Source organism: Augochlora pura, chromosome 6 (assembly GCF_028453695.1).
Source record: "Augochlora pura isolate Apur16 chromosome 6, APUR_v2.2.1, whole genome shotgun sequence".
Lineage (NCBI taxonomy): Eukaryota > Metazoa > Arthropoda > Insecta > Hymenoptera > Halictidae > Augochlora > Augochlora pura.
This window is the reverse complement of record NC_135777.1, coordinates 2,154,438-2,168,647: the sequence shown is the minus strand read 5'-3', so window position 1 is coordinate 2,168,647 and position 14,210 is coordinate 2,154,438. Positions and strand designations below refer to the sequence as shown.

Below are 14,210 nucleotides of genomic sequence, written 5' to 3'. Positions count from 1 at the left end.
TTTGTATAAATAACATTGTGGGGTGACAGGTAACCCAAAATAAAATTCTTAATAACTAAAATATTACTTATTACTTTCAGAATATAATAAAATATTTGTCATATATATTATTATTGTATGCTGTACATATTATTACATATGTTATAATTATAATATACATATGTATATATAAATATATATAATTACATAATTATAATATATGTACATATAAATATATATAATTAAAATATGTTTATAATTATAATTATAATATTATAATGTATCACTTATATCGGTGAAAGTAAACAATTCCTCATGCACAATTGAAATGGCACCACGTGGTTAGAGTAAGGGGGTTGCTTCTCTTAAATATTCTTTTCTTCCACAGTTTTCAAAGTGGCCAGGGTCTTTTTTAAATAACTATACTTATTTTTATGTAGCATCTTGCAGCTGATAAAAAGATTAGTATAACCTTCAAGTAATCTTAAACTGCAAAAAGAATGATTAAGTAGAAAATTTGTTTGTAAATGAAATACGAGCAATATTCGAAGTTTGACCCTCATATTTGAAGTTTTTTACGAGATGCCTGATGCAACACGAAAATGTTCGTAACTATTTTGTAAAAAAAGCATCGACAACTTTAAAAACCGCAGAAAAAGCAACCCCTGTTGCATGCAAATCACATGATAGCAACCAGGATACACATAAGAAAATGGTATACTTTCATATAATTAAAGAATATGGGAATCACAAGTCGGACACCCTGTATATATTATTATTATTAATATTATAAATATATATATTAATATTATTATTATTATTATCATATATTACAAATTAAAGGTCGCATAATGCATAACCCCAACATCGCAATACCTATTTACACATCCCCCGACAATTTAAAAATATCATGTCATCCCCTTCGAACCCATAGGGTCGTTCTAGAGTTACCATAGCGATAGACAGCTGAAGCAAGGCTCCGCGCGAATTATGCGTCGGCCATGATGGTTTAATGGAGCGACGCATTGGGACAATCGTGCGCGAGAAGCGGCGTAACCGCGAGATCCGTGATTTTGGCGGATCGGGGTGCTCCAGTGTCAGCGAATCTCGCAAATACAGTCTCGACGGGATAAAGCGAGCATTCCGTGAAGACCGAACGGGTTCGTGGGACAGGTGGTGTGGGACGAGGGGGTTGATCGGTAAATAAAAGAAATTCGGGGCGTGGCGGACTACGCGACGGAGATTCCGCGAGCGTTCCTCGGCATCGAGTGACATCGAGGGGCATCGAGGACATAGTCCTCGAGCTCGTCGACTTCGTCGTTGTATTCGACGTCGTACGGGTCGTAGTCGTCGGGTTCATCCTCGTCGTCACTGTCTTTGATGATCCCGAGGCTCTTAGCGACGTTCTTCACGTTGTTGATGACCTCCTCTTGCACCAGATTGAAGCTCATCGCCAGCAGGGCGATTCCAAATAACAGGTACAACGAGCACACCGCGATTCCTCTGTGCTTGTCCAGCTTGTACGCTGGGACGAAGTCTCCGAACCCTGGAACCCCATAAATCAGCCGTGCCGTTTACGATCACCATTCTATTCGCATGATCAGGTAAATACTGATCGATCACAGACGCTCGGGTCTGTTTCATTTTCATGGCGGAATTTATTTGTCGAGCGTTACGTTTTCTCGTTTCGCGTAGACCGTAGTTGCTCGATGGCGGTTTTACGAATGGGAATTACCGAGGACTGCGTTAAGGAAATGATAGAGGTAAGGTGGTGTTCGTCTTTTGTCTAGAGTGATGGTGTCAGTCACTGTGCTCTTAAAACAAAATTGCCCATTATTTGAATTGTTTCGGAGAAATGTTTATGTAAGGTAGATATCAGAACGGATTCTCCTGCTGGTCGAATATTTAATTTTTTTGAAAATATTAATTATTGAGAATCATGCGGATAGTGATCGAAAAATTAATTGAATAATGATAATTATTTATATCCTATCATTTTTATTTTATAAATTTCGATTGTTTCTTAAAATTTGTAAGTTACGTTAAAAGAGTAATAAATGAATAAATACTTGAGTAGCTTGTTTGTAAAAAAGTAACAAAAGATAGACGAAATAACAGTACACCCTTAAGAAATGTCAATCAAATTGCTAAAGTTGTTTGTCAGAAGAGCACAGTAATCGGCTCGTCTCGATAACAGATTCCCAAACGTCTATATTATTTAATAAACGATTATTGCAAATAAAAATGTTATTATAAACAATTTCTTCTTCAAGAATTTCTTCCTGAATTTTGATATTGTTTAACGAAACGTTGGTTTGCAAGGCATTATTATAAATCACAATTACGTATTAATCTATAACAAATTATCAATAATAAACTGCAAAACTTATCAAAATGATGCATAAATTGTAAACTAGAAGAAAAATATAGTAAACTAGCAATTAAAATGGTAAACTGGTAGAAAACTATATTTAGTAAAACATGGAAGAGTTTATTGTGAATTTGATTATGTTTGCAGTGTGTGGTGCGATCGAAAGGAAACCGGACTCTGTTTATACCTCGATGTCGGTGTCAGATAGCGTTTAATAGCTCCGAGTCTCAGTTCTGAATGCCCTTCTGCATCAGTATGCCACGTGCCACCGAGTAGCGAACACAGTGACTTGAGCTAAGAGCAATTTAGTAGAAGTGTGATTGCGCGGTTCTCGGATATCTAAATGGACCACGACAATGCTTCTGCACACAGCTTTCGCGACGCGAAAATACTTAGCGGAAAACAAGACGACGGTCATTCCACGTCCTCTGTATTCGCTAGATTTAGCACCTAGCGACTTCGCGTTACTTATTCCATATATTCCGATATATTATTCCACTCTATTCCACTCTATTCTGCTCTATTCTGCTCTATTCCACTCTATTCTGCTCTATTCCACTCTATTCTGCTCTATTCCACTCTATTCTGCTCTATTCTGCTCTATTCCACTATATTCCACTCTATTGTACTTTCTTACACTCTATTCTGCTCTATTATATATTGCTACACTCTATTCCACTCTGTCATAACCTATTCTATATTCTACTCTGCTCTATTCCACTCTATCCTATTCTTAACTACATTATATTCTACTCTAGTTGATGTTATTCAATCTATGTCCAATAAATTCTACTCTATTCCACTTTTGTCAGCTAGATTCCATTATATTCTATATTATTATATTCTCTTCTACTCTGTTACACTCTATTACACTCTATTATACTCTATTCTACTCTGTTCTATATTATTGAAATCTATTCCAATCCACTCTGCTCTATATTATTGCAATCTATTCCAATCTACTCTGCTCTATTTTGCTCTGTTACACACTGCTCCACTCTTTTAAACCATATTCTAATCTGTTCCACTCTAATCTACTCCATTCTACTCTGTTACATCCAGTCTCACTCTATGCTACTCTATTCTACATTATACTCTATTCTACGCAAATACAGACTAATAAACATTTTTTCACTTGTGTTGCATCGAATTTGAACCATTTTAACATTTTACAAAGTTCTTTTGAAACACAGATCTCTTGTGATGAGTATAATAAGGTTCCAACGGAGACGCAACGATATATCGTCGTTGGTATTTTCGGCAAGTGCAACAAACGACGATATATTGTCGTTCGGTGCTAAGAGGTTTAAGAAACTGCTCCTTAGAGATCCACAATTTATATACGGGGGGAGAGGGGGGGGAGGGGGGGGGGAGAGAGAGAGAGAGAGTAAAATATCGAGAAATAATTTCAGGTGTCAGCGTACCGATGGTGGTGAGCGTGATGAAGCAGAAGTAAGCGGAATCGAGGAAGGGCCATTGTTCCCAGGCGCTGAAGAGGAACGCACCGCCGAATATATAACTGACCACGAGGAACACGCACAGCCAAATGGGCACCGGTTTTATCGGCTGTCTGTCGTCTTCCGCGGTGGTATAGTACTCGTAGTCCGAATCAAAATCATCGGCGTAATATTGCCTGTGAATAGGGAGACCCGTGGCCGGCATTATGTCCGCGGGCAGTGTGTCCCGCCTGTACGAACGAGCTGAAAAAGGGACTTCGTAAAACATACAGGCGCTGTTAAAATCGATGGTCAACCCTTTGTGCCTAGTACAATGGACCGCGTGCTGTATACACCATAAAGCATTTACATATGTTGTCTCTAAATTCAACTTTTCGGACGGGAAACTGCTTCGCAGTGTGCGAGCCGATTCATAGTTAAACGACTCCTTTGTTTGAAATATCTGATTTTTATTTGATTTATTTAACTGCTGATATACGTATGTATATGTAGGCAACGAAATTTTTTGTTCGGATTTGAGAATTATGATTTACGCCAATTACATACTATGACCTCTCAATTTTATTTAAGTCTCGAAAACGTAAAATTGTTGGAAATATAATATCGAGAGTTATAATAACTCTGTGTTACAAATTTAATTTAAGTAAATAATGCAATTTACTTCTATGAAATTTATCTGATGGTAATCGCGATAACTAAATTGTTCACTTGAATTTTAACACCAACAATTTTAGATATACTTTCATTTTTTTTTCAAAGAATCCTTTTTGTTTATATTTTAAAATTAACTAATTTATTAATACCTTTTCAATTTTATTATGCTCCGAATAGACGCGATATTGTTGAAAATATAGTTGGTGTCATAAAACTGTTTTTCAATTCGATCAAATAAAATTCTTTACTTTTACGAAATCTTTGAAATGGTAATAGTAATAACACAGTGTTAATTTGCCAATTTAATACTAAAAATTTCAAAGATTATTTTTCCATTAACCATGAAAGAAATAACGTCCACCTTTACGGAATGGTCGACGAATTATTTGACAAATCATTTTCATGCTTATTTCCATTAGGAATATATTGCTCGCAGGGTGTTGACCATGTGTTGTGCACCGTGCTGTATATTAATTTTTATAGCCTCACCAACAGGATAATTGCTTCTATAACGCCTGGCTCTAGAGCTAGGATGCCTCCTCCAATTTTCCATTTCCGAGTAGGCGGAAGACGATCGCAGTGGCACAGCCAAGTTCGCTTTGTAATTCGTGGTCGCACCCTCGACGGACAGACACCTTCTTGGCAGCGACCTTGACGAATACGAGGCTGGCTTCTCAACATGGTCGCCGTTTTCTATCACTTCCGGTTCTTGCAGTTTCCTCGGATTAGCGCTTACTGTGTTTTATTCAAAGGACAATCGGACAGCATTAAGTGTAATTAATCGGCGATTGCTTAATGTATTAATTTCGATTTTTCAATTAACATAGATTATGAATATAAATAGTAAATAAATGAAGTAATAAATAAATAGTAAATAATGAATATAACAAGGGATCTAAATAATAACGAATGTAATGAACATAGTAATATAAATTGTAAATATAAATTACTTTGAATAAGATTGACACTATAATATACATATTTATTACTTTACAATATTACAAAAAATTAATAATTGTAAATATAAATTACTTTAATTAAGATTCACACTTAATGTAAATATGTTACAAGAAACATATATATTTATATATTCGCTACAATATATTACTATAGTATATTTACATAATAATGTAAATCTTATTTAAATCAAATTAAATTTGCAATAATTAATTTCTTGCAATACTATATTTTCCAGTATCGATTACAAATTAAATTATTACATAGATATAAGATTTACGCTATAAGTATGATTTTAAAGGACTCAGCGGGAAGAAATTATTGTCGAACGATCCATAAATTAAGTTTTAAACAATTTCTCCAGCGCTTCATTGTCCAAGCGGCTCCGCCGGTAAAATATTACTGCTTGGCCCGTCCAAGACGAAGTCCGACGAGGAAATAAAATAAAAAGAAAAGACGGCAATCGGAAACTATTTACCTCCGTTGCTCGGGGAAGTTTGCCATTGTTGCAACTCGTCCTCCAGATCGTTCAGAGCGTATTTGTTGCAGAGGACCGGGGAACGATCCGTGTCGTTGGGCGCACGGTTCATTAACAATCGTCTGTCCAGCGATTGTGTCATCTTGGGACCGGCTGAATGCAGTCGTTAATTAGAGAGAGCCGTTCCTTTGCCGAGAAAAACAGCGCGGCACGATCTTGGTTCTTTTCTCTACCGTTTCCACGTAACGCTCGCCGTTTCGACGACGGCAACGAAACGTACAAATATTCTGCGGGTCTTCGGTTATTCTTTATTCGGACACGCAATTGTTATAATTTTCACCGTCAACGGACCGCGGACTTATTTTCAATCACGAGAAACTCTGCGAAATATTTTCGCGGACATTCGAGATCCCGTGCCATCGAATTAACGCCACTCAAAGGAATTCGACTTTCTAACGATGATCACGTGCTATGAATTGCTCGTGGCCATTGATTATCTATAATTTTTATTTCGGGCTAAAACGCGGAGCGTTCGTTTTATGCTTTAATGGATTATTATAACTTCTTTGCTAGACGATTTTAGCCGACCTGAATCCGAGAAAAATATTAAAAATATTTATATAAATGTAAATCAAATATTTCGGATTTTTATATAAATTTGAATCTAAATATTTAGCATTTTATTATAATTTCTAAATTTTTTAAGATTCATAATTGTACGAATTATATTATAATAATTCATAATTGTACGAATTCGTATATTATATTTCTATATTTTATTTTTTATCTTCTTTCTAACGTAAAACTTCAAATGTCTGAATTTTAATACAAAAGTACTTAGGTCACTTTCAAACTAGACAGCCCAAGTATAAGCTGAATTACCCCCAGAATTAAAAGGCATATTAATTGGCTGCGTCACAGTAACTGGTTCCATTACCCTAATTCCACGGCACGGGATTGTAGTACCTCCATTTTTCTTGGTCCGCGAAGTTGTTGTGATATTCCGAGTAACGGGGGAAATATGGGAATATTCGAGTACCTGCAGTTGTTCTCGACGGCTCGACAGGCAGATCCGAGTATCGAGAAATCGTTGCGGATTTGAATCCTATATTTGGACTGAGGCTTCCTGGCGGCTGATAAAGATTCAGACGCTTCGGCTCCGTGTCCTCGTAGCGCCGGGAATTGTATCTCCATTTGAATAAAACGGGACATTTAGAAGCATGCGGCGGAATCATAATTTCGTGCCTTTCTCACATTTTCGTTCGGAATTTATCGGAGACGAACGGCAATTTAACGAACAACAATGATTTGGTGAACTATCAAGTGCTATGTTAAAGTGGAATTCAAGTAACTAGCAAAATAAATAGCTAAACAATAAATAAATAAATAAATGAAATAAATGAGTAAAAATAAATAAAAATAAATCAAATGTGTTTGGAAATAATTGAAGAATTGCAATGATTTTTATATTACTATAACCTTTTTCATCGTAGTCCTATCACCATATTACTCATTATCTTACTCATGCAAATAATAGTAGTCATTCAAATATCAATACTCATGCAAATAATAGTACTTGTGCAAAAAATAATATTTATTCAAATAATAGTGCTTATGCAAACAATAATACTCATTTAAATAATAGTAGTCATGCAAATAATAGCTCTCATTCAAATAATAGTAATCGCGTAAATATTTCAAATTAATAGAACAAATAAATGAATAAAAATAGTGCAAACGGATTGCCTGGTAGATCGGGAATATTCGACTAATTTGAAGTTGCCATACTTGCTGTCCATGTCGGAGAAGGAAGACCTAGTCATACAATCGGACAGGCCCAGAGCCGAATCTGCGGATCTCTGGCTGATCCTTACGGACCGTCGAAAGCCGCCTCTACTTCCGCCGTACCGTCTACAGGAAATTCAGCCTCGTTACACCACGTGTATATCGATCTCAGATTACCCACTTTGACGATAGTTACCCTGGCTGTCGCACAGAATAGGATCTGCCGAAATGGGGCCTCGGTCGCCTCTTCTTCGGCGGCTTTGTGCATACGTAGCAGCAGACTCTCCAATAAAGGAACCTGGAATATCGCAATAACTTCAATCAAAATTATAGTAACGCCCGTCCTTACAGCCGAACATGTACGGACAGGGATATCCGGCTGAAAATTGGCCGTCGACAATTACAGTCAGTCCCATAAGTATTCGTACTCTCATTGCTTCTAAGAGAAATCTGTTGAAATCAAAGGATGCATGTAAAATTTTGCAGTAAACTTGTTATTAATAATTATTCCCCCACGTTCTATGTTTTCTATGCGCTCGCTTCTCGTGTTTTGCTGTAGGCATCACAAAGTTAATTATACACTGTAATTAAATGAATTGTGTAACGCAAAATATCAGTAAAAATAGTGTTAAACAGTCGAATATTAAATATATAAATATTTGCATCATTGCAAATGAAATAATTACCAGCATAAAGTACTCCACTGGGAAACCAGAAATATATTATTCTTTCAATAAGGGAAGTTTTAATTATGATTAAATCATAGGAATTATGAAAATTATATAAATTATGAGAATTGTATAAATTATAAAAATTATATAAATTATGAGAATTACCTAAATTATGAGAATTGTATAAATTATAAAAATTATATGAATCATGAGAATTATATATAAATTACGGGAATTGCATAAATTACAAGAAGTATATAAATCATAATAATTATATAAATACAAGAATTATATAAATTACAAGAATTATATAAATTATGAGAATTATATAAATTATAAGAATTCCTGACTACGTAATCCATAAATCGACTCGCGCATTTGTTAATAAAACATCGTTCGGTGAACGATAATTCGCCGCAAGGAATAACTCGGTGTTAGCCTTGGTTCCAAAGGTATTAATTACCTGAAACTCGACGCCATGATGTCTCCAATGTTGGAGAGGCAGAGCAGCATCAGGGGAATCCCCAAGATGGCGTAAAATATGGTCACGACTTTCCCGTTCTTGGTCTTCGGAGCGATGTGGCCGTACCCTGTCGACCGAGCACGCTCGATTACCCTTGCGTAATTTCCCGGTTGCGTAAAGTGTGGTTAATTGTCGAGTGCGTCTCGGACCGGGAATTTAAATGAGGCGCCTTTGGGGAAAGTCAACGACCCTTCTGCAATTTTGTTGGACGAAAGAATTCCTCTGGCAGTCCGCTTTGAAACCCCCGTCCAGAAATGGCTCCATAGAACACGAAATATTTCACGCTACTCCGCATCGACCGCTCTTCAACATTCCATTCTTCTAAACGTTTCATATTTTACAGAACGGAGGCTTCGTTTTCCTGTAATACATTTCTAAGGGCGGTCGGTTTCCGTGCGAATTAATAGAACTTGCTTTTAACACTTCGACGACCACGTGACACCGCGGAAATTTGTATCGCGAAAATCGATTCAGCAATTGTATGTATCATTAAATTGGATTTATCTAAGTTGAGTTTAATTTGTTTTATTCTATTTCGTTCTGCTTGATTTTATTTTATTTTAATTTCTCGTTTTATTCTGTCTATCCGATTTTATCGCACATGTGTTATATATAAGAAAATGGGTTAATTGTAATTCGTAAAAAATCAATAGAGTTTATTATTGTTAATAGAATTCGTCAGATTTCGTATTATTAACGAAATGTATCATAATTGCGTTATAAAGAAAATGTGTCGTAATTAGACTATTAATACTTTGAAAGTATAGGCTAATAGAATTATTTGAAAATTAATTTTTACGTTAATACATTATGGATTTTTAATTCTATTAAAATTTGCAAGGGGTTAGAATTGAATAAAATAACAACTATATTTCGTACAAAAGAAGTGAATACTATTAATTATATTATTAAACAAATCATGTTCCCCCGAACTTACATCAAATGCTCACAAATCCAAAAAAAATCTCTAAAACTTTTATATTCAACAATTTTCAATTACACGGATAATTTTAATGTTTTCGCGTAGAAGAATAATATTTGAATGATAGCATATAAGTAGTATGTGAATACTATACCAATAATAGTATATGAATAAGAAAAGTGTACAAAGAATATTATTATCATTGTAACAAATAATCGAAATCGTCGATCAAGAAATTATTTCTAGTCACCAAAGTTAATTTTTCGTAATAAATAATAGTATATAAATAATATATAGTATAGACACTATAGTATAGACTATAGTATAGTCGAGCGTATAACATACAGATAATATACGAATAATATAGAGTATAGTATATGAAATAGTATTTTAACACTATATACTATAGTGTATAGATAATAGATAGAATAATATATAAGTAATATTATATGAATGATATACAGTATAGTATACAGATAGTATACAAAAGCATATGAACAGTATAGAGTATAGTATATGTATAGAACAGTATTTGAATAATCTATATTATAGTATATAGATAATATATTGTATAAAATAATATACGAAATATTATACGAATAATGGTATAGTATATAAATAGTATTATATAAATACTATACGAATAACAAAACTATGTAAATACTGTCATCGTCAAAGTAGCAAAAAATCGATATCGTCAATCACGGAATTACTCGTAGTCCTCGAGACATCATCGTTTCCCTATTTCATCGATCTCTAGGTCGCCGTGGCGTCAAAGATCAGCCTCTACTATATTTTTGGTAGAGACAAGGACCTGGCCTTGATACCTAGAAGGTAAACGCCCTCAGAACAGTTTCGAAGCACCATCGGCAAGGTGAGATACACAGTGTAGTGTGTAAATTACTAAGCAAACGAAACTGGCGAAGTCCGTGAGAGGCGTCGAAGGCAAGGTCAATATTCGGAAGTGATATCGGGGTCTAGCGATTTCGCAACGACCTTCGCAAGACGTTCTCTCCGGGCGCGTCTCGCAGAATCATCCGCCAGTCTGGGTCAAGGTCGCCGAGATTCCATCAACGAGTGGCTGACACGATTAGCATAATCCTACATCCGTCCGGCTGCAAGTTCCTAATCGGCCGAGGTATATCCCGATGCTGGAACCCCTCGGTTGCAAACGGATGACATAATCGTTCGAAATCGAATAAACGTTATCCTTCGGATCAATAACATCTCCGAGGATAACAGGATTTCATTGCGTTTGTAATTCGCGAACAATTTCATTCGACGTAATGCTTTTGATTAGGCTCCTCGACGATGGCGGAGCCCGTCTGGCTAAAATGACGGACGGAGGAGAATACACAATTTTCTATAGTGCGTGTTTGTTTTATCGTTCGCATTCAAGTATCTTCGTTGTTTCTACTGAAAAATGCCTCGGGAAAATTTTGTTCAGTTCAAAGCTAAGAATGTTTTTTTCACTGAGAGCTGCTTTTTGTCAAACGTTGCAGATTATTGTTATATGGTTGGCACTCTAACCTCTATTTTGGTATAACCTCAAAAATGACGTCAATAAATGCAAAGATGCAAATACTAATTAATACTTGCATCTTTGCATTTATTGACGTCACTTTTGAGGTTATACCAAAATAGAGGTTAGAGTAACTTAAAAAAAAAACCCAGAGAGAAGAAGAAATTATGTTAACAAAAATGAGTGATTAGAATATGAATTACAAATCTCGAAAAGTAAAGCAAGATCATTTCACACTGACGCACCATAAAAACTGCTAAAAAGTACAGTTCAATACTAATTTAAATAATGCAAAATTTAAATAATGCAGAAAGATATTGCGACCAGGTAACCGAGCTGCTTTTTTATGTCGAAAGGGTTAAATCGTCGAGAGACTGGCAAGAATCCCACGACTGAAACTTCAATATCGTCTCTTCCTTTCCCTTCGGAAGTTTCTGGCAAGCTTGCGTTGTGAAAGTTTTCGAAATTTCGGATTTTCCATAGTTTGTACACCGGACGGGTTCATGGAAAGACCTATTTCTCAAGAATTAATGGTTGGCTGGAGTAATTTAACGACTCGGGGGAGGGGGGGGAAAAAAGTGAACGGTGAAAAACGGACAAGATAGACTGTATCCGGCGGATAAGGACCGATCGATCGGGCACAAAAGCAGAGCGGATGTTCGACCGGCCAGTCTGATTTCGGAATGCAACTCGGTCACGCGTTATGCATCTCTGGTGCATCCTCCTTGCGCCAGTGATAAGTCTGCCTGAACGCGTGCATCGCCATTTTAGCAACGAAACAACCATTAACCTCGGCAACCGTAATAACTGTTCCATTTACGTGATGTAATTGTCAATGCGGCGGCAAACAATTTCTTTTTACATGTTTCATATTAATTTAGCATTCACGATCAGCATTCGCACGGTTGTTTAATGTTTACGATGTAAAATGGAGTATTAAATATTAATTTGATTCCACGAAGAGTTTCGTACGAAATGTTAATAATTCACGACATTTTCTATTATAAAATTCAGTAAATTAATTTTGTAATGACTACAGTAACAAATTTTAATAAAACTGCTAAGAAATATTCTCTTACCCCTTTCGTATAAATAAATTTGAACAGAAATGATTAGAAGGTGTCCGTTAATCCTTTTGTTTAAAATATTATTAATTTTCTAGGCATTTAGGAACAATTTCTTTGTAATTTTATTTTACGGATTCTTATAAATCTATTTTATATATTAATTATTAAAATCAGATATTGAAAATATTTACTTAAATATCACTTTTATTATACAAATAAATATGAAACAAATATTAATTACTGATAATTAAGATTCGAAATATTAAGTGTAATATTAAAGCAAATAAAAAGCGTGGAATAATATTACGTGATTTTTAACGAATAAATAATAAGTGAAATATTATGTTGAACGAATGGTTAACAGTGAACTTTAGTAACTTAACAGTCTGCATAATAATTACTTTATTTATTCGTCGTTCTATGGAATCTGGGGAAGACGACGCGAATTTTCCTTGGAAACTACATTCCCCATATTTAATCAGCGGCAATGGGACTTGGATTAATTGGCTTGCTGGCCGTGTAGTAGCACGCGTAAACTCGTCGCCGTCACGCCGCGATATCACAAAACAACTTTCCTGCGTTCCTTAACCGAGAATTCCCCAGTTTAGTGATTCACCAGGGAAAACCCCATTCCGATTGATTTTTCAACATATCTGGGTGAACAACTAGAGTGTCTCTCAACGAGAGATAACGACACTGTCCTGAAAACACGTTTAAATCTGGAAAATTCTATTAATATTTCTTGTAACTTTCTAAAATATAATTTTGCCAAAATTATATTTTATTTGACCTTAATATTTTCCTTAATAGGACCTTAATTTAATATTACGAAATTATATAATTTTTGTCTTTATTTACTCCCGTTCCTAGACTTTAATAACAGAAAAACTCAATTCGATTTCGATTTAAAAGAGATTGCTAATATTGATATTTAGTAGATCTTGCGTGAAATCCTTGTCAAGAATCTGACTCGTTGTTACAGTGCAAAGGGGTTAACGCGTCTCGTTGAAATATTAATTAAATAACGATTGCTCGAGATGTGAAAACAAAACGCGGACGAAATAACAGGCGAACAAACGAAGGAAAGGAACGTAGAAAGTGACGTACCGGCGCAGGAAACCCGACGAGATGCAATAAACGCGTCCATGCACGCGATCCGATACGCAACAAGGAGCCACGTGGGTGGCTGTTACATGGGAACGGCTCTTTCACGCGGCCCGTCCTTCGGTCTGGGAAAATCCCTGGCCGTAGGAAGGGGAGACGGACCCATTACCGGCGCGGTTCTCCGGCCTCTTTCTTTAAATAAAATCAAGCGAAATGTCGTAACGCGCGCGTTTTGCACGGCGGAACGGTCGTCTGCGCCGAAGGTCGTCTGCATTGTTTGCACGCCATTAGGACCGGACAAACATGACTGAGGCTTCCCTCGTAAAACGGACAGACGCAACATCCATTAAATCCGACCGCGGGAATCTACGGGAATCTAATCGCGAGGTGCTTGAACCCCCTTTTTACACCGCCGACTACGTTAGAAGCAGCGATCACTTACGAAATGTTGGAACGCATGATCGAAATTTTTTTTGGAGTCGTTTCAAGCTTATTTCGGAAGATTGGGGAACATTTTTTTGTGCGAAGTTGGTACAGAGGGGGTATTGTATTTTTTTGCGTGTACTTCGGCAGTTTGTTTGATAAATGAGACTGAAGTTAGGGTAAATGATTTTTAAATAAGATTGTAATGTTATGCGGGTTGTCAAGCTTATTTTATAGGTAAAAATAAGACTGTAGAGGTTATGTCAAGACTATTTTACAGGTAAAAATAAGAGTGTA

General features: G+C 36.0%; 1 protein-coding gene across 1 annotated transcript; it reads right to left on the bottom strand.

Annotated features, from left to right (window-relative positions):
* Positions 1–279: 279 nt before the first annotated feature.
* Positions 280–8,942, bottom strand: Galene (potassium two pore domain channel subfamily K member galene). The gene is made up of 8 exons (XM_078182821.1): positions 8,816–8,942; positions 7,878–7,979; positions 7,685–7,807; positions 6,936–7,084; positions 5,897–6,049; positions 4,951–5,196; positions 3,775–4,050; positions 280–1,525 (listed from the first exon to the last, which is right to left on the bottom strand). The coding sequence occupies exons 1-8, from the start codon at positions 8,863–8,865 to the stop codon at positions 1,209–1,211; spliced, it is 1,416 nt and encodes a 471-aa protein (XP_078038947.1). The 5' UTR covers positions 8,866–8,942; the 3' UTR covers positions 280–1,208.
* Positions 8,943–14,210: the final 5,268 nt, after the last annotated feature.